The sequence below is a fragment of the Bos indicus x Bos taurus genome, chromosome 10, assembly GCF_003369695.1.
Source record: "Bos indicus x Bos taurus breed Angus x Brahman F1 hybrid chromosome 10, Bos_hybrid_MaternalHap_v2.0, whole genome shotgun sequence".
In the NCBI taxonomy this organism is placed as follows: domain Eukaryota; kingdom Metazoa; phylum Chordata; class Mammalia; order Artiodactyla; family Bovidae; genus Bos; species Bos indicus x Bos taurus.
The window spans coordinates 11,734,441-11,754,877 of NC_040085.1; the positions used below are offsets into that span (position 1 = coordinate 11,734,441).

The 20,437-nt window shown below is 42.3% G+C and overlaps 1 protein-coding gene and 1 long non-coding RNA gene across 4 annotated transcripts in view; one reads left to right on the top strand and one right to left on the bottom strand.

The window, feature by feature from the left end:
* THSD4 (thrombospondin type 1 domain containing 4) overlaps positions 1-20,437 on the top strand; it is a 673,523-nt gene that overhangs the window by 39,153 nt on the left and 613,933 nt on the right. For all 3 annotated transcript variants that reach the window (XM_027553103.1, XM_027553105.1, XM_027553104.1), the window contains exon 3: positions 6,887-6,956. In XM_027553103.1, the coding sequence (XP_027408904.1) occupies positions 6,887-6,956 (70 nt within the window). The remainder of the gene's footprint in view (positions 1-6,886; positions 6,957-20,437) is intronic.
* The window catches only part of LOC113899816, a 53,787-nt gene continuing 44,611 nt past the window's right edge, over positions 11,262-20,437 (bottom strand). Inside the window, exon 3 of the long non-coding RNA XR_003512998.1 lies at positions 11,262-11,442. This is a non-coding gene — a long non-coding RNA (uncharacterized LOC113899816). The remainder of the gene's footprint in view (positions 11,443-20,437) is intronic.

Genomic DNA, 20,437 nt, shown 5'->3' on the forward strand with positions numbered 1-20,437 from the left:
TCACTTCATTCTCTCTTTCCTTTCTTTTTTCACTTGTTATTTATTGGCCCTGCATTTGGACTAAGACTGTGCTGGTTGTTCTGTTTGTTGCAAAGGTGTATTAGAAACAGTTTCCTCAAGAAACCTACCACTGAGCTGAGGAATTTGCTGAAGGACTTCCCTGGTGGTCCAGTGGCTAACACTCCACACTCCCAGTTCAGGAGACCTGGGTTCAGTCCCTGGTCAGGGATCCCACATGCTACAACTAAGAGTCTGCAGGTTGCAACTAAAGATCCTACTTGCTGCAACGAAGATCAGAGATCCCACGTGCTGCAGCCAAATAAATTAAGGAAAAAAGAAAGCTGTGCTGTGACAGGACACCTCACTTTTCCAGAGACCCCAGTCCAGAAAACACAAATGGCTGTGAGAGTTGAGAACCTGGAAATAAGCAATAAAAACAAATATGCAGTTAGAAGAGGTGTCCTTAAGTCCGACTCTAAAATGGAAACATTTACTCCACAACAGCCAGCCAGGCCTTCTCCTTGAACCTGTTTGGTCTTGGTTTGGCTGCTGCTTGGCTGTCTAAAGGTTTTCGCGGCCAAGGCTGACCCTAAGGAAGCGGAGTTAAGAGGCGCAGGCTCATCCACAGTAAGGTGAGCAGTGCCTGACAGCAGGCAGGAACCGGCAGAGGGCCAACTGGATTCAGAAAGCCCCAGGCGTCTCCGTGCTCTCAGCCTGCTCTGCTCCAAGGCTGCCACCTTCTGCTGCACCCATTGATTGATACTCTGGTGACTCTGAGCCATCTAAACAAGGTTACTACAGCTCAGCATACTCTGTATGAGAAAGCGGGGCAAAGAAATAGAATGCACTTTTTTAAAGTTTGGAATTTCAATGGCTAGTTTCAATTATTTTAGAATATTCTCTAGTGAGACTGGTACATGTTTTCCTGTATCTACTTATTCTCTGATTATTTTTTGCAAGAACTGACAGAAAGTAAAACAGATGTGGGAAGCCACCACCTTATACAGACCGGGGAAGAAAATTGGTGTAATAAAATGACAAATGCTTGGTTTCACGGTGTGTTGTGTCCTAGGAGGCCCAGACCATAGTGGTTAAGGGTCCAGGCCGAGACACTGACCGTTGGCATTGGAATCAGGCTTTGCCACTCAATACCTTGCACTAAGTGACTTGGCATCTCTATGCCTCAGTTTCCTCACCTGCAGAGTGGGTATAAACAAAGTGTCTGACAGGATGGTTGTGGCAATTACATGAAATAATACTTGTAAGCGTTGAGATCAGTGGTAACTGTGTGGTCTTCTGGCTAATGTCATTTGTAACTCATCTCCTTCCCTTCTTGCCTTTACTGTTTAACTGCTGTGAGAGGAAGTTAGAGGGTTGGACTGAATACAGTAAAATGAATGCTTAACAATCATTTTTGATCTCCAGAGTGCAGTACGTGGAGATTTCACTTCAGTGCTAAGATTTTGGCTCTCTTTTCAAAGGTCGATATAATTTTATTCCTGATCAGGTTGCTCCCAAAATATCTCTTGGGTTGTATTAACTGAAGAGGAAAAGAAGTAAAGGTTTTGGTTTTTTTTTTTTTTTCCCTCTCTTTTTCTTGTTTTGTAGTTTGACCGTGTTCAAGTGGCACTGAGTTCATTGAGATAATCCCAGGCACACAGTGTCTGTGACATGATCCACCCTCGCTAGAGTCCAGGATGATTGGGGTGGGGGTGGGGGTTTGGGGGAAGTGTTGGCCCAGGCAGATACAGAAGGGCAGAGTCCCAGTTCCATGATGTCAATCTTGTACCAAATTTCAATGAGCATTATTTTCTACAGGAAATGAAATGATGGAGTGTTTAAAATCTAGAACAGGGTTGGGTAAATGGCATGACTTTTTTTTCTGATTGGTGTGAACTGTTGGGTTGTTTCTCCTGCAAGGTGAATCGGAAAGTCTTGCTAGGAATGTGGCTCCCCCCACCGCTTGGAGGGGAGTATGTGATCTGTTTGCCAAAGGCCCTGGTAGCCTTCAATCTGTCAAAACGTTGCAAGCTGGGAGCAGTTTGCCAAAGCAAACTATCAAAGTGAAATAACACACGAGTTGCACACACACAGACACACACATGCTCTCCCATTCCCCAAACATTAATTTCGAATTGGGTCAGCAGGAACAAGACTTTGGGCCAGATTGCCAGTGTTTTGAAGAGCTGTGGGCACAGCTATGGACTACCAATTAGATAGGTATGTGTGAGGAGGGTGGGGTGTCCTAAAGTGGAGTCTGCAGTGTAGGGGTGGGAAGCTTCCAGCCCTTGGCCGAGTTTCATCTGGCCCCTGGGGTTATATATTGCTCTGGCTGCTGCGATTGCAGTCCAAAGAATAATTTCCCCTCTGGGGGAATTTATTCTATTCCATTCAGAGCAGAGCCCACTTAATAACTAAGATTTTATTCCAGCATGAATTTTATTGGGTACCCCTATGCATCTGAGCCTCACTAGGGCCCGACTTGATGAAGAAAAGAAGCATTTGAACATCTAAAGATAACTCGCGTAGCCTTTTTGCAACAAGAAGCACTCACAAACATTTTGTTACCAGACCTGTGTAAATCCTTTAAGAACAAATTTGGGGGAAGTCATGTAGAGACTCCAGTATTCTCGCCTGAAAAATCCCATGGACAGAGGAGCCTGGTGGGCTACAGTTCAAAGGGTCATGAAGAGTCGGACACCACTGAGCAACTGAACACACAGATGCAGAGACTCCAAAACATACTGATTTTTATAAATCCTTCATAAAATAGCTTTTAAAATCTCCCAGCATTACTTTGGACACTTTAAAATGCGTTAATTTTCACTATTTCCACTCATCTTGAAATTTCACAGGTCACAAGATGATGAAGGCATATTCATTAATTCAATGAATTAAGCTCTTTCTATATAGCACACACTCTGCTTGGTGCTGGGAGATAGAGGAGTGACCAAACAGGCTCCCTGATCTCATGGAGCTTATATCCTAGTAGGCAGAGGAAGAAGTTTAAGTGAATAAAGACATACTATGTGAGATGGTAGGGCTTCCCTGGTGGCTCAGTGTAAAGAATCTGCCTGCCAATGCAGGAGCCACAGGTTCGATCCCTGAGTTGGGAAGATCCCCTGGAGGAGGAAATGACAACCCGCTCCACTATTTCTGCCTGGGAAATCTCCTGTACTGAGGAGCATGGCGGGCTACAGTCCATGGAGTTGCAAAAGTGTTGGACATGACTTAGCGACTAAATAACAACAACACGTGAGATGGTAAGTGTTGTGGAGAAATAGAAATAGGCTAGGTTGCGAGAGGGTGTGGTGGGGAGGGAACATGCTATAGCCATATCTGGGAGGAGGGTTGACCAGGCAACCCTGGAATGTAGTTTCTCCTAGAGAGTGGAAAACCTAAAATTTCCCCTTCTCCCATTTTCCACTCCTTCTCCCACTCCAGGTCCCCCTGACTATTATGGCAGTGCAGCCTGGGGTGAGTGGTTATGCAAAACAGCTCCTGATTGCATTACAAATATGTGGCTTAGGTGTGTGCCAAGAACTTTGAAGGGCTGAGGTGTAACACATTTCTGGAGCTGCTGTTTGTTTTTTTTAACAAAACCACACCAATCTGGTTTTCTTTTTAAATGAGTAAACAGTGCCAGAATGTGTTACAAGTGATTCAGATTTGTGGGCACAGCTTCATAATGTATTTTCTTGCACATAAACTCATTTGAGACAGTCAGGGCGGGTGCCATTATTCCCATTTTACAGATGAAGGAATTGAGGTGCAAAGGTGATCTGCCCAAGGTTATGTAACCAAGGAGCATAAACTCCGGAATTGTGATGCCCACGTCTCTTGATTTCTAGATCAACCTAAATCTAGTAAGAATGCAAGTAGAAAATAACTGTTCTTTTCTCATCACCGTGTTCACACCTACTTCTTTAAATGGCCCTGCCTTGTCGAGGGAAGACAGATAGGTGGTTTTCTGGTCCGTTGCAGGTTTAATGAGCAGTCTCACTTACAAGTATCAAAAAGCCCCCAAAGATGTGTGTATGTGTAGGAGGGATAGCTTTAATGGCTACGTGTCCATCCTTCTAGAAGTTTTAGTTTTCCTTTAGTAGCTTTAGTTTTCATTTTCCTTGGGTCATTTTTGGATGAATTAAGACATCAGTAACTTCACCATCCAGACCTGCACCTTTAGCCCCCTGTGTGCTGAGCAGCACAAATCCATGTGCCTGTGCATTGGATAGTACAGAGACAGAACATTTTCATCCTCACAGAAAGTTGTCTTGGACAGCACTGGCTTAGAGCCTCAGCAAGTATAAATCAACTCCTTGATTCTTTTCACCACTCATTTTAATATTTTTCTGAATAGATGCCTTACTTGGAGGGATTTTGTGTATATTTTGCTACATTAAAAGAAAGTCTAGTCAGATATAAAATCTTTAGTCTCCTATCCAATTTAAAGCTCCTTTCCTCCCACATCCTGGGCCTGGTCTGGCCTCAGAGCACTGTAGTAGGGAAGAGAAGGCTTGGCTGGTTTCTTCATACTCCTGGTTCCCCTCTGTGCCCTCTCCTTCTGGTCCTTGTTCCTCCAGGAGGGAGCATGGGGGAGAGAGGTAACTGGGCATAGAGGATCCCAATAGGAGTGGTGCCCACTGTCAGCTGATGTGGCTGTCTTGGCTCGGCAGATATCAACACTGTGGATTCTCCTCTCAGGGCACTTTGGCTGGTCCTTTGAAGAACCTCCCCTCGCTGGGGTCTCCTGCTGTGGATCCCCTGGTGCAGGCTGTGCAAACATCGGCTGCCCCTTTACCGCCGTCCCCCAGCGCCCGGGCCCCATGGGTACACACCTCATATCACCCTGTCTTTGGGGGTTACCTGATCCTGATGAGTTTATCTTCTTTGAGGAGGTCCTTACTGGACGACTTAAGTCCCATTTTCCACAGGAGAACCCCAGCCTCTCCTGCCCCTGCAAGTTCTAGGTACACAGACTGCTCGCACTCCAGCTCTCTCTAATCACTCTGTGCTCCCAACACTCCAGCTAGGTTTTGACCTTTAGATACTTTTCAGGGGACAGTCAAGCACCACTCAGTATACTGCAGACACAGAGGGTCCAGATCAAGCTCTTAAATGGTTGCCCTACTTATTTCTTCCCCTTGTAGCAGGATGGAGGGGCTGTGCTCAGCACTCCTGTATCCCTAGCAAACGTGTCCCATTCTCCAGCCCATACCGCACTCCTTGTTCAGGCCGAAGGTTGAGGATGGGTGGGGCCAGAGGAGGACACCTCCATTTCTGGTCCTGAACAGATGGTTGCATTCTTCCCTTTGGAATGTGTGCATATGTCATCCCCTTGGTTCTTAGTTTTGGGGCCTCAATGCAGCCATACATTTAACACCTTGGGACAGGGGCACCTGGCATCCATGGGGTACAAAGAGTTAGACATGAATGAGCAACTGAGCAGCAGCAGCATATCCCTTCCTCCTGCTTCTTGTCCCATCACATGATCTCTAGCCAGTCTGGCCACATCCATTCTGTGTGGTTTCCTAGGACCGGACTCATCTATACACAGTGGGAGTGAGGGTGGAACTTAGGGTTCCTAGAGATGGTGGGAGCTTTCCTAACTCCACAGGTCTTACCACCCCCTCCCCTGCCCCCAGCTTCAGACAGATTCTCCTTGTGCCTACCTCTACACAGCACAAGGGCTCATCTCTCAGCTACGTTGGAGGCCTCTAAAAGGTTGAGAACCACTGGGTTACCTGACTGTGCTCAGGGTTTAACCCTAAGAGGATTCCAAAGACAACCAAGTAGGACCAGTGGCCTTTTCACTCTGATGCTTCAAACAGTGCCGTTGATGACGTGACGTCAGGGCACTCTGGGCATTTAATTAATTGGCAGTGACTCACTAACTGTGCTGGGCGTGTTCACCTCTGTTGTCCTCGGTGATCCTTACATATGGCAACCTTAAGGCTCACAGACGTGGGCTCACCCAGGATCACCTGGATGGGAATGACAGAGTTGGGATTCTAGCCTCAAAGTGTTTGAATCCAAAGCTTCATGTTCTTCCAGCTCACCCTGCTGCCTTGGGGCCAGTTGGCTCCTATTTCTACACCTTCTCTTTATTTGATGACAAGCCCTAATCAGGGCTGGTGACAGTAGGGCTTAACACAGCTAATCCCACCCGTGGAGAACATATGTGACACTGAAGAGCCAAGGACTGACAGAGGAATGGGTCTGAGGAAGCCCAGGGTGTGGGAGGGGAACTTCCCTGTCCAGGCTCGGAAGCCCCCCTTCTGGGCTGACATTACCGCCTCCATGAGGACCAACATGCATGAGTACTTACTCTGTGCCAGGCACCATGTGTTATCTTATGCAGCCTTCCCAGACCTCCAGCCAGCCTCTGTTGTATCCTGATCTTACAAGGAAGGAGACTGAGGCTCAAAGAAATTCAATGTCCTGACCTGGAAACCTTGCCAGCAAGTGGTAAAGCAGAGTTTGATCCCAGGTCTGCCTCATGCCAAGGCCCCACCCACAGCACTCGGCTGTCTCCTTGCCTGTGGGGCTAGCCCTTTCTGTCTTCACTGGGTTTACATCCTAGGGCCCAGTTGGGCTGTGCTCCTTCCCTTGTGGCTCAGCTGGTAAAGAATCTGCCTGCAATGCGGCAGACCTGGGTTTGATCCCTGGGTTGGGAAGATCCCCTGGAGAAGGGAAAAGCTACCCACTCCAGTATTCTGGCCTGGAGAATTCCGTGGACTGTATAGTCCATGGGGTCGCAAAGAGTCAGATGCAACTTAGCGACTTTCACTTCCTTCCAAAGATGAAACGGAAATATACCTTTCCACTACATGCTGCTGCCTAGAACGTGCTCACAGCTCTGCCTATTGCTATTTTTCCTTTTCAGTGTCCTGGGTTCCCTCCTGCTGCTTGGACTCCAGCTCGTCTGCCCGCAGCCCTCCACTGAACACAGAAAGGTAAGCCATGGCCTTTCTGAGGCTTTCCTTTTCTGCCAAGGTCCTGGGGTCATACTAGTCATCCATGCCTTGAGTTTTATTCTGTTTGAAGGTGAGTCACTGCTGATTCTCAGAGGAAACACCATTTATAGGATGTTCACCCCTCCTAAGTCCTTGACCTTAAAAATGAAGCCAGTGCCCAGAGTCAGTCTCTGATCTGAAAGCAATGCTGGCCTTGCAGCACATGTCTGATAGAGTGGGTCAGCTAAGGAGAGGTCAGCGGGCACACTCTACCCCCTAGGAGTGGAGGAGCACCAGCATGGAGCTTTAACCTCCTCTGGGGACACCTTCAGTGTGATGGGTGTGGATGGTTAGAGCTGTGGTGGGAGCCATCCATGATTTTCAGTAGAAGGACGCCAGCCAATAGCCAGGCAGGGAGGCAGAGAACAGGGAAACCAGGCCCTCTCTTTTTTCCTCCTCTCCAACTCCTGCTGGTGAGTCCCTCAACCTGAGCCCAGTCAAAGTACAGAAAACAAAGAAATCCATCCATGCAGTGCTCAAAGGCCAGCCTTCTGGGCAGCAGGGCTGGGTGGAGAAAGGTGGACAGAGCACCTGGAGGGACACGTGGACAGTATCAGGCACGCTTCCCTTCAGGTTCTGAGTGTTTCATAGTTAATGAACCATACGCTGTTGCCTAAACAAGCCCAATGCTGTCCTGTAGCAGAGCTGTTGCATGATTAATATTTCCTTAGAAATAGGTGCATGATGTGACCTTGGGAGGGTCCCTCAAATTCCTTTCTCCTGCCTAAGAACTCCTGGTGTCTAAAGGTAATGAAATGCAGACACGTCGGAGAGGACTAATAGGCCAGCCATTTGTATCTAAGTGTGACTGAATTGGTTGGAACCTTTCCTAGAGGGGTTTTCATAAGGGAAGTCCAGGAGAGAAGGGAGCCAAGAAACGAGTATGTGTATGGGTTTGCCCAGATATGCACCTTCTTGGGACAAGTTCTTGATGTTCTTGTCTGATGAGTCTTGTTTCTTTTAGGTCTGTGGATTGTGTTCTGCCTTTGTCTTTCTGGGCCAGATATGAACCTGTATTGTGTGGTGTTCTTCATTAGGGGTCAGCTCCATGAAAGTGGGATCTTACCTATCTTGTTCATTACCCTATTTCTACCTCCTGGAATACAGCCTGGCATGTTGTAGGTGCTCAATAAAACACCTGTTGAATGACTGACTGAATGAGTGAGTGGAAAAACTGGCCAAGATCTAAACATTATTTTGGTGGATGCCTGGCAATTTACACCCTTCTTAACCAGGTAGCTCAGTGGTAAAGAATCCACCTGCCAATACAGGAGACGTGAGTTCGACCCCTGGGTTGGGAAGATCCGCTGGAGAAGGAAATGGCCAACCCTCTCTGGTATTCTTGCCTGGAAAATCCCATAGACAGAGGAGCCTGGCAGGCTACAGTCCATGGTATCGCAAAGAACTGGACATGGCTTAGTGACTAAAAACAAAGACAAATATTTTACTGCATCATTCCCATTCATGATTTCAAGAGTCAGAAAGGACAACTATTGTAGATTGAATGTTTGTATTCCACCCCAACCCCCCACCCCCATGCTAGCCCAAGATTGGTGTGCTAAAACCTAACCTATGTTATGGTATTTGGAGGCGGGGCCTTTGGGAGGTGATTAGGTGATGGAGTGGGGTCCTCAAGAATGGGCTTAGTCCTTGTTAGCAATAGGGGAGAGCTTGCTGCCCCGTCCTGTGAGGATACAATGAGAAGTCTGCACCCCAAGGTTGGGACTTTGCTGGCACCCTAACCTCAGACTTCCAGCCTTCAGAACTGTGAGAAATCAGTTTCTGTTGTTTATACAGCACTTGATCTATAATACTTTGTTTTAGCAGCCCAAATTGACTAAGAAATTGGCCCTGAGAAGTGGCGATGCTGCTATAACAAATATATAAAATGTGGAAGGGGCTTTGGAACTGGATACTTGGTAGAGACTGAGGAGGTTTGAGGTGCAGGCTACAAAAAGCCTGTGATGACATAAATGGATTTTTTAAAGTGACTCTGGTAAGAGCTCAGAAACGAAAGAGGGGGCTGTAGAGAAACCTCAATCTTCCTAGAGAATCCCTAAGTAATCTCAAGTAAAATGTTGGTAGAAATATGGACGTTAAAGGCCATTCCGATGGGTTCTTAGATGGTCATGAGGAACAAGCTATTGGAAACTGGAGGAAAGGCTGTGCTGGTTATAAAGTGGCAAAGAACTTGGCTCATTCCTGCTGTAGTGTTTTGTGGAAGGTAGGACTTGTAAGGGATGAAGTCAGATATTTAACCAAAGCCATTTCTAAGCAAAGTGTTGAAGGAGTGGCCTGGTTTCTCTTGACTGCTCATAGTAAAATGTGAGAAGAGAGAACTGATTTAAAGACGGAATTGTTAACTGGAAAGGAAGCACAACACAGAAGTTAAAGATTTGGAAATTCTTCAGCGGATCCATATTGAAAAGAATGAGAAAGCCTGTCCAGGAAAGAACAAACGCTAAGGGTGTGGTTGAGAGACTGATAAGGCGATTAGTCAGCCATCTTGACAGAAGCGAAGCCAGAGGCTATTGTCCAAGACAGTGGAAGACTGTAAGGGGGTGGTGGTGCCCTCCAGACCTGGTCCATCTTGGCACCATCTCCCTTCGTGCTTTCCACTCCCCACACTCAGGCTGAGTTCCTAGGCTGCCCCAGGTGCTGCTCCAGTGATGACCCAGCGAGGTTGGGCTGTGCCCAGGAGAGCCTTGGGGGGCATGACTACCTCCACCCAGATTTCCAAGGACAAGGCTTGAGCCAAGGTCCCAGGACCCCAACCCTGGAGAACCACAGTGAGGGTAGGGCAGCCCGGAGCTGTGGGGCCCCAACCTGTTCAGGCAGGACCGTGGGCCCAGTGGGCCTGGAGAGCAGAGCACAGAGCCAAAGAGAATTATTCTTATGCCTTTATGAACCTTTCCTGGGTGGGTTGCAGACTTTCTTCTTTCCTCTTCTTCCCATTTGGAATGGGAATGTCTGTACTGTGCCTGTCTTACTGTTATATTTTGGAAGCACATAACATGTTTGATTTCACATGTTCATAGCTGGACAGCAGTTTGCTCATACCTTGAGCATGGACAGTATCAGGCACGCTTCCCTTCAGGCTGAAGGGAAGCCCTTCCCTTCCCATGAATCATAAGCCCTTCCCTTCCCATGAATCATACCTTGAGTCTCACCTATGTCTGATTTAAATGATATTTAGGTGAAACTTAGAACCTAGACTTGAATAATGATGCTGGAACCAGTTAATGCTTTCTAGGTTATTGGGATGGAATGAATGTATTTTGCCTGTAAGAAATATGTGAATTTGGGGGGCCCAGGGATAGAATATTATAGACTACATGTGTCCCCCCAAACTCATATGTTGAAACTAAATCCCTAGTGTGATGCTCTTTGGAGGTGGGACCTTTGGAAGGTGATTAGGTCATGAGACGATAAATGTCCCTTATTAAAAGGGTCATAGAGGGATCTCTTGCTTCCTCTGCTGTGTGAGGATACAGGGAGAAGATTGCTGTCAATGAACAAGGAAATTGGTTCTCCCCAGACATCAAATCCACAGGCCCTTTCATCTTGAACACCCCAGCCTTCAGAATTGTGAAAAATAAATTTATGTTTTCCATAAACCACCCAGTCTATAGCACTGCTTTTATTGCAGCTGGATCAAACAAATGTCTGTTTTCATTATTATGTTCTGTTATTTATTAGTGTTTAGAGCTATCAGGGTTATTAATCTTAACAGTTGAATCAGTCTACCAGTGTTCTTTTTTTCTTTTGGTATTATTCAAATAGACCTTCATACCTTAAAATATTTTATAAATGCTCAGTTTACTTTGCTGTGTCTATTAATTTTTCAAGTCAGCCTGAATGGTATATACGTAACCTGAACAAAAGTTTCACAAAAAGGTACTGCCTCCATTTTGCTTTGTTTCTTCCTTTCTTTCTTTTCTTTTTTAATTTATTCTCTTTAGAAAGTTGTACCATAATGTGCTTGGTAAGTCTCCATATTTCTTAAGTAAAGTATTTATTCTGAGAAATTTGAAAAATGATTTATGAATCACTTTAGAATGTCGAATTTAGAAATTGAGTAAAAGGTTTCACATTTTAGTGTATTGGTTTGCCTTGTCAAAATATTAAGAACTTTGTAGTAGAAAGTTAGATTGGGAAAATTTTTTTCAAAATCGCTTATAGATTCCTTTACCCAGACAGTACACATTTTAGGACAGTTCTCAAATATAATTATGTGCATTTTAGTTGCCAGGATCATTGTCATTGTCATTCACCTCAGAGAAGGAAGATTCAGTGCTTTTTTGGGTCGCAAATTTCTTCCTGACGTTTTGTTGGAGTTCTGTGAAGCCGTGGCTGTCATCCTTCCTGACTGTCCCCAGAGCCCTGGAGCAGCGACAGTACTGGCAGTAATAGCATCCGTTTATTTCTGCAACATGAGAAATAAGGAGATACCTATTAAAACAGAGGCTGGAAATGTTTTCCTATAAATGGTCAGTTGTGATTGTTCTAGGCTTTCTGGGCTACAAAATCTCTGTCACAACTAGTCAGCTCTGCTTTTGTAGCACAAATTCAGTCATAAACAACTTGTCAATAAATGTACATGTCTGTGTTCCAATAATACTTTATTTGCAAAACACTGGATTTGGCCCATAACCCACCGTTTGCCAGCCACTGCTCTAAAGTCAAGATAGAGAAGAGTTAACTGTAATTACTGTATATGTATTTCGAAGTTGGAAATTGTCTCCTCCTGGGACCTTAAGAAACACAAAGGATTTGAGGGAAAAAAAAGGTATATTTTTTAGGGGAAAAATATATTTTTTCATGAAAACATAAGAATTATGATTGCTATCAAATTGTTTTCGTTGCTTGGATAAATCATGATTGAATTCCTGCTGACTGCTTTGTGGCAAGATCCACTCTCAATCTGTAGAAGAGAGCAGCAGCAAGAATTAGAAAACCATTTATGGTAAATTCTTAAGGGACAGCATTACGAATTTGTGCACACTGTAGTTCAGTATGCATATGAAAACCACCCTCCAAAAGACATCTCTTTTTCTTTCTCATTACTATAGCATGTCCAACTTTAGCATATGGAAGCATTTCTACACTGTAAGTTATTCTGAGTAAAAGACATAATTTGTAAACGCTGTCAAATAAACTATGCATTTCTAAATGCTACTCGGGTGACTGGATACATCTCTGTAAAAACTGTCCCATAATAGTGCAGGAAAAGAGGACTCAGTGCAGAGTGTAAGTAGCTCTTTCAAGATATTTTTATCCAGATGTCTTCCTCTTGCTCCTGATGGATGGCATCAGAAAGGACTGTTCAGCCTCTGTTCTTGGTAGTTATTTAATGACACTTGGCAAGTGATTTCATTTTAAAAACTCTCTGTGGCTTCGTTTGTAGATAAGGTAAGATCAAGAGTGGAAAAAACTTGTCCCAGACTCTAATAAAAACCATACGTTATTAGTACAAGAGAATATGTAGATTGTAGAAAGCTTTTAAGTTAATGAAAGTGTTCTGTCTGTCTGACAGACGTTCACTGAGCAAGTTGCTCTATAAGTCATAAAGTGTATGGTCACATAATCTATTTAGGAAAAAATCATGAAACATGTTATTTTATTCCTACAAATGGAGAAACATTAATATACTTGAATCACCACTGCTTAACTTTTTTTTTTTTTAGTTTACTTTTTAATTATGCATGTATATTGGGCTTCCCTGGTAGCTCAGCTGATAAAAGAATCCACCTGCGAGGCAGGAGACCCCAATTCGACTCCTAGGTCAGGAAGATCCCCTGGAGAAAGGATAGGCTACCCACTCCAGTACTCATGGGCTTCTGTGGTGGCTCAGATGGTAAAAAATCCACCTGCAATGTGAGACCCTGGGATCGATCCCTAGGTTGGGAAGATCCCCTGGAGGAGGGCATGGCAACCCACTCCAGTATTCTCGCCTGGAGAATCCCCATGGACACAGGAGGCTGGTGGGCTACAGTACATGGGGTCACAAAGAGTCAGATACAATAAGCGACTAAGCACAGCACATGCATGTTTATTATAGGAAATTTAGAAAACAATGAAAAACAATGAGGAGGAAAATAAAAACCCACTCCTAGGGCCACCAGCCAAAGAGAAGTGCTCTTCAATTTATTTATAGAAACTTTAAAACAAACAAAGAAAAAAACCCAGACATACTACGAAATGAAATAAGAGTGAAGTAAAATATTTGTTTTGCTAACTGGTTTGCAAGTCACAATATGAATAGCTGGGGCCCTTGGAAAGGGTTTAGAGCCTACTATTACTGTGTACAGGCTTCCCTGGTGGTTCAGTAATAAAGAACCCACCTGCCAATGCAGGAGATTCGGGTTTGATCCCTAGGTTGGGAAGATCTCCTGTAAAAGGAAATGGCAACCCACTCCAGTATTCTTGTCTGGGAAATCTCATGGACAAAGGAGCCTGGTAGGCTATAGTCCATGGTAGCCCAAAAAGTCAGACGTGACTTAGCAATTAAACAACACCTAAAACAATTGACTTCAGATTGCCTCTTGACAATGTCCTACAATTGGATATTGAAGAGAAAGCCTATAGAAGGACAAAAATAAGTTTTAGGTAACATGAAATTTCTGATATTATTTCTCCTGTATTCCACATCCACAAAGGAGAAAACAGTAAGGTTTGTTGAAGAAAATATATGAAAATATCCTGATGACTTGGGATAGGCAAGGGTTTCTTAAACAACACACCAAAAGAACTAATCATAAAAAAATTTGAACTGCATGATAATTGAGGAGTTTTATTTATTATCATACACCATGAAGAGTGAAAAGATAAGCCAAAGACAGGGTGAAGATATTCACAATTACATATTTGACCAAAGATTCATATTCAGATTATATAAAGAAACTACTAATTATTAAGAAAATGTTAAGCAATTAAATTTTTAAATTGGCAGAAGACTTGACCAGATGCTTTGTGTAAGAGGATATTCTAATGGCCAATAAGCATGTGAAATATCCTCAGTTAGTCAGTTCAGTCACTCAATTGTGTCCGACCCTGTGATCCCATGGACTGTGCATGCCAGGCTGCCCTGTCTATCACCAACTCCTGGAGCTTGCTCAAATGCATGTGCATCGAGTTGGTAATGCCATCCAACCATCTCATCCTCTGTCACCCCCTTCTCCTCCCGCCTTCAATCTTTCCCAGCATCAGGGTCTTTTCCAATGAGTCAGTTCTTTGCATCAGGTGGCCAAAGTATTGGAGTTTCAGCTTCAACATCAGTCCTTCCAGTGAATATTCAGGATTGACTGGTTTGATTTCCCTGTAGTCCAAGGGACTCTCAAGAGTCCTCTCCAACACCACGGTTCAATAGCATCAATTCTTTGGCGCTCAGCTTTCTTTAGAGTCCAACCCTCACATCCATACATGACTACTGGGAAAACCATAGTTTTGATTAGACGGACCTTTGTTGGCAAAGTAATGTCTCTGCTTTTTAATATGCTATCTAGGTTGGTCATAGCTTTTCTTCCAAGGAGCAAGCATCTTTTAACTTCATGGCTGCAATCACCATCTGCAGTGATTTTAGAGCCCCAAAACATAAAGTTGCTCACTGTTTCCATTGTTTCCCCAATGCTCAATCAAAATCATTAATTAAGTGGGACTTCCCTGATGATTCAGTGGCTAAGACTCTGCTCTCCCAGTGTGGGTGGCCCAGATTCAATCTCTGGTCCAAGAACTAGGTCCTGCATGCCACAACTAAGAGTTCACATGCCACAACTAAAGATCCTGCATGTTGCAATGAAAATTGAAGATCCTGTGAGCTGCAATACAGGAGACATGGGCTCAATCCCTGGGTCGGGAAATGGATCTTCCCTGGAGTAGGAAGTGGCAACCCACTCCAGTATCCTTGCCTGGAAAATTCCATAGACAGAGGAGCCTGGCGAGCACAGAGTCAGACGCGACTGAACACACACACACACGTTGCTCTGGACATCACAAACAGATCATAAAAGCAGTACTGAATGGTTCAAACTGTTTCTAAATAGCTTACCTATCCTAGTACAATTTTTAAGAATATGGGAATATGAAAATATCCAGTACCCAACAAGGTAAAATTCAAGATGCCTGGTTTTAGTCAAAGATTACCAGGCATGCACAGAAGTAGAAAAACATTAGCATTATTCTCCATAATGAGGAGAACAATCAATTGAAACCAACTCTGAACTGACACAGATACTAGAATTTGAAAACAAGGGTATTAAAAGTTATTAAAACTGTATCCCATATATTCAAAAAGTTAAGTGGAGGTTTGGGAAATATTAAAAAAAAAGTCAAACTTCTGGAGATGAAAATGAGAAATACACTGGATGGGATTAATGGAAAACTAGATGTGGACAATAAAAGAGAACCTGAAGATATAGGAATAGAAACTTTTTTCTAAAAAGAATTTTAAAAAAGATGAGCATCAGTGAACCTTGTAACGACTTCAGGTGAATTTATGTGTATGCAGTTGGAGTACCAAAAGGAGAAGAAGTGAGGGGTGACAGAAAAATATTTTTTTAAATATTAGGAAATACTCTGATTTTGATTAAAACTATGAATCTAAGAATACCAATGAACTCCAAACACTAGAAACATGAAGGAAATGGCACCTTTACACCATGATCAAATTGCTTAAAATTCAGTGATAAAAGTAAGCAAAAATTTGAATCCTTTAGGGGGGAAAAAAAACACATTACATCCACAGAAACAAAGAAAAAGATGACAACATATTCCTTGTCTGCTGTCACTCATGCATGTGAAGCGATATCTTTAAAATACTGAAAGAATAAAACTGTCAACCTGGAATTCTACATCCAGAAAAAACATCTTTCAAAAATGAAAGTAAAGACATGTTCATACATAAGTGCTGAGTCACACTTGTAACACCAAAACTGTTAAGGGAAATTCTTAAAGCAGAAGGAAAATGATACAAAAAAATATAGATCTATACATGAAATGAACCAGAAATAATAATTACATGGGTAAATATATACAGTTTTGAAAAATAATTAAGTCTCTTTCAAAGATTGACTCTTTAAATGAAAATAGTATAATGTGTTGTGGAGGTAATAATGTATGTGTAAGTAAAATGTATGGGACCAATATTGTAAATGCCAGAAGAAGATAAATGGAAATATAATATTAGAAGGTTCTTATAAAATGTATAAAATTGTATATAACTTGAAAGTGGACTACGATAAGTTAAAGATGTATATTATAAACCTTAAAATAACAGAGTAACAAATCAAAGAATTTTAGCTCACAGAATTGTTTTAGGAAATAAAATAGAGTCATAAAAATACTCCAACAATTCAAAAAAAGACAGAAATAGATGAAAATGAGATGGGATAATTAGAAAACAAATAGCAAGTTGATAGACTTAAATATAGTTATATTAATATATAACTATTATATATATTGAGTTCCAGAAAAACATCTATTTCTGCTTTATTGACTATGCCAAAGCCTTTGACTGTATGTATCACAATAAACTGTGGAAAATTCTTAAAGAGATGGGAATACCAGACCACCTGACCTGCCTCTTGAGAAATTTGTATGCAGGTCAGGAAGCAACAGTTAGAACTGGACATGGAACAACAGACTGGTTCCAAATAGGAAAAGGAGTACATCAAGGCTGTATATTGTCACCCTGTTTATTTAACTTATATGCAGAGTACATCATGAGAAACGCTGGACTGGAAGAAACAGAAGCTGGAATCAAGATTGCCGGGAGAAATATCAATAACCTCAGATATGCAGATGACACCACCCTTATGGCAGAAAGTGAAGAGGAATGAAAAAGCCTCTTGATGAAAGTAAAACTGGAGAGTGAAAAAGTTGGCTTAAAGCTCAACATTCAGAAAACGAAGATCATGGCATCCGGTCCCACCACTTCCTGGTAAATAGATGGGGAAACAGTGGAAACAGTGTCAGACTTTATTTTTCTGGGCTCCAAAATCACTACAGGTGGTGACTGCAGCCATGAAATTAAAAGACGCTTATTCCTTGGAAGGAAAGTTATAACCAACCTAGATAGCATATTCAAAAGCAGAGACATTACTTTGCCAACAAAGGTCCGTCTAGTCAAGGCTATGGTTTTTCCTGTGGTCATGTATGGATGTGAGAGTTGGACTGTGAAGAAGGCTGAGCGCCGAAGAATTGATGCTTTTGAACTGTGGTGTTGGAGAAGACTCTTGAGAGGCCCTTGGACTGCAAGGAGATCCAACCAGTCCATTCTGAAGGAGATCAGCCCTGGGATTTCTTTGGAAGCAATGATGCTAAAGCTGAAACTCCAGTACTTTGGCCACCTCATGAGAAGAGTTGACTCATTGGAAAAGACTCTGATGCTGGGAGGGATTGGGGGCAGGAGGAGAAGGGGATGACAGAGGATGAGATGGCTGGATGGCATTACTGACTCAATGGCCGTGAGTCTGAGTGAACTCTGGGAATTGGTGATGGACAGGGAGGCCTGGCATGCTGCGATTCATGGGGTCGCAAAGAGTTAGACACGACTGAGCAACTGATCTGATCTGATCTGATATTAATATAACTACATTTAAGTCTATCAACTTGCTATTTGTTTTCTAGTTATCCCATCTCTTTTTCTTCTATTTCTGTCTTTTTTTAAAGCACCTCAACTAAAAGGCAGAGTTTGAGCAGGTTGGATAAAAAACAAGACAGTCAACTGTATGCTGTCTACAAGAAACACACGTAACCATAAAGACACAGATTAGGTTAAAATTAGAAGGATGGAAGAAGACATACCATGTTAACATCAGTCAAAAGGAAGCTAGAGAGACTCTATCAGTATCAGATAAAGTAGATTTTAGAGAGAAGAATATTACCAAATATAAAAAAGTCATTTCATTATGTTAAAGGGGTCAATTCATCAGAGGACATAACAATCCTAAACATTTGTGTACCTAATAATAAAGCTTCAAATTACTGAAGTCAATCAGTAACTGCAAGGAGAAACAGAAAAATCCACAATTACTGCCTGAGGTTTTAATGGTTGTAGTTTAGCTGCTAAGTCATATCCTACTCTTGTAACCCCATGGACTGGAGCCTGCCATGGGATTTCCCAGGCAAGAATGCTGGAGTGAATTGCCATTTTCTCCTCCTTGGGATATTCCCGACCGGGGGATGAATCTGAGTCTCCTGCATTGCATGCAGATTTTTTACCAACTGAGCCACCCCCTTTCCAAACACTGATAGAGTACTTAAACCAAAAAATCGGTAAGAATGGAGAAGATTTAACTATGACTAACAGTCAGCTGGACCCAATGGACATTTGTAGAACATTCCCCCAAATAAAACCAAATATGTATTCATTTCAGATGCATGAAGAACACTTACTAAGATAAATCATATTTGGGGCCATAAAGCAAGTCTCAATAGACATGATTCAAATCACAGTTTATTCTCTAATCACTGTGGAATTGATTTAGCAATCAATATAAAAGATATCTGGAGAATTCCTAAATATTTGGAATGGAATAAAACATTTCTAAATAATCCATCTCAAAGAAGAGATGAAAGAGAAATTAGAAATTACTTTGACCTGAATGAAATTAAAAACAAAAAATAATAGAAATTGTGAGATGCTGCTAAAATAGCACACAGGGGGAAATTTATATAACTAATCAACTATAAAGACAAAAAAGGTCTCAAATCAGTAACCTCAGCTTTCCACCATAAACAACTAGAAAGACAACAGTGATTAAACTCAAAGTAAGAAGAAAGGAAATAATAAGACCAAAGCAGAAACCTGTAAAGTAGAAACAGAAAAACCATAAAGGAAACCATTTATTCCAAAAGTTGGTTCTTTGAATGATCAATGAAATGAATAAATCTTGAACAAGAATCATTAGAGAAAAAAGTTGAAGACATAAATGATCATTATCAGGAGACAGAGTGGTAACATCACCACAGATTCTGTAGATATTAATAAGGATAAGAGAATATTATGAATTCTTTATTCTTATAAATTCAACAACTTACATGAAAAAGACAAATCATCTGAAAGATACAAACTACCAAAGCTCACTTAAAAAGAAATAGATAACCTGAATATTCTATATTTATTAAAGAAATAGAATTTGTAGTTAAAAACCTTCCTGCAAAGAAAATTCCTGATGGCTTTTCTGATGAATTCTTCTAAGCATTTAAGGAAGAAAATAAATTTTACACAAACTCTTCTAGAAAATTGAAGAGGAAGAGAACTTCCCAACTCATTCTATGAGACCAGCATTACATACCAAAGATAAATAAAGATGTTAAAACAGAAGACTATAGATGGTTGTTCATAATGAACATAGATACAAAAGCTCTAATTAAAATTTTAGCAAATTAAATCCAACGTTATAAGAAATGATATGCATCATGAATCAGTTCAGTTCAGTTCAGTCACTCAGTCGTGTCCAACTCTTTGCGACCCCATGAATTGCAGCACGGCAGGCCTCCCTGTCCATCACCAGCTCCCAGAGTTCACTCAGACTCATGTCCATTGAGTCAATGATGCCATCCAGCCATCTCATCCTCTGTCATCCCCTTCTCCTCCTGCCCCCAATCCCTCCCAGCATCAGAGTCTTTCCCAATGAGTCAACTCTTCGCATGAGGTGGCCAAAGTACTGGAGTTTCAGCTTTAGCATCATTGCTTCCAAAGAAATCCCAGGGCTGATCTCCTTTAGAATGGACTGGTTGGATCTCCTTGCAGTCCAAGGGCCTCTCAAGAGTCTTCTCCAACACCACAGTTCAAAAGCATCAATTCTTTGGCGCTCAGCCTTCTTCACAGTCCAACTCTCACATCCATACATGACCACAGGAAAAACCATAGCCTTGACTAGACGGACCTTTGTTGGCAAAGTAATGTCTCTGCTTTTTAATATGCTGTCTAGGTTGGTCATAACTTTCCTTCCAAGGAATAAGCGTCTTTTAATTTCATGGCTGCAGTCACCATCTGCAGTGATTTCTGGAGTCCAGAAAAATAAAGTCTGACACTGTTTCCACTGTTTCCCCATCTATTTCCCATGAAGTGATGAGACCAGATGCCATGATCTTCATTTTCTGAATGTTGAGCTTTAAGCCATCTTTTTCACTCTCCTCTTTCACTCTCATCAAGAGGCTTTTTAGTTCCTCTTCACTAAGCAATCAAGTTTGGTTCAACATTTAGAAATGAACTGGTATACAAACTAAAAAAGAAAAGTCATATGGCTACCTCATTAAATGCAGAGAAGTTTTGACAAAATCTGATCTCCATTCCTGATAAAAACTCTCAGCAAAGTAGAAATGAAACTTGATTTAACCTGATAAAGGACATTTCCTTAAAACCTATAGCTAATGACAGAGGCATCACCAGTTCAATGGACATGAACTTGAGCAAA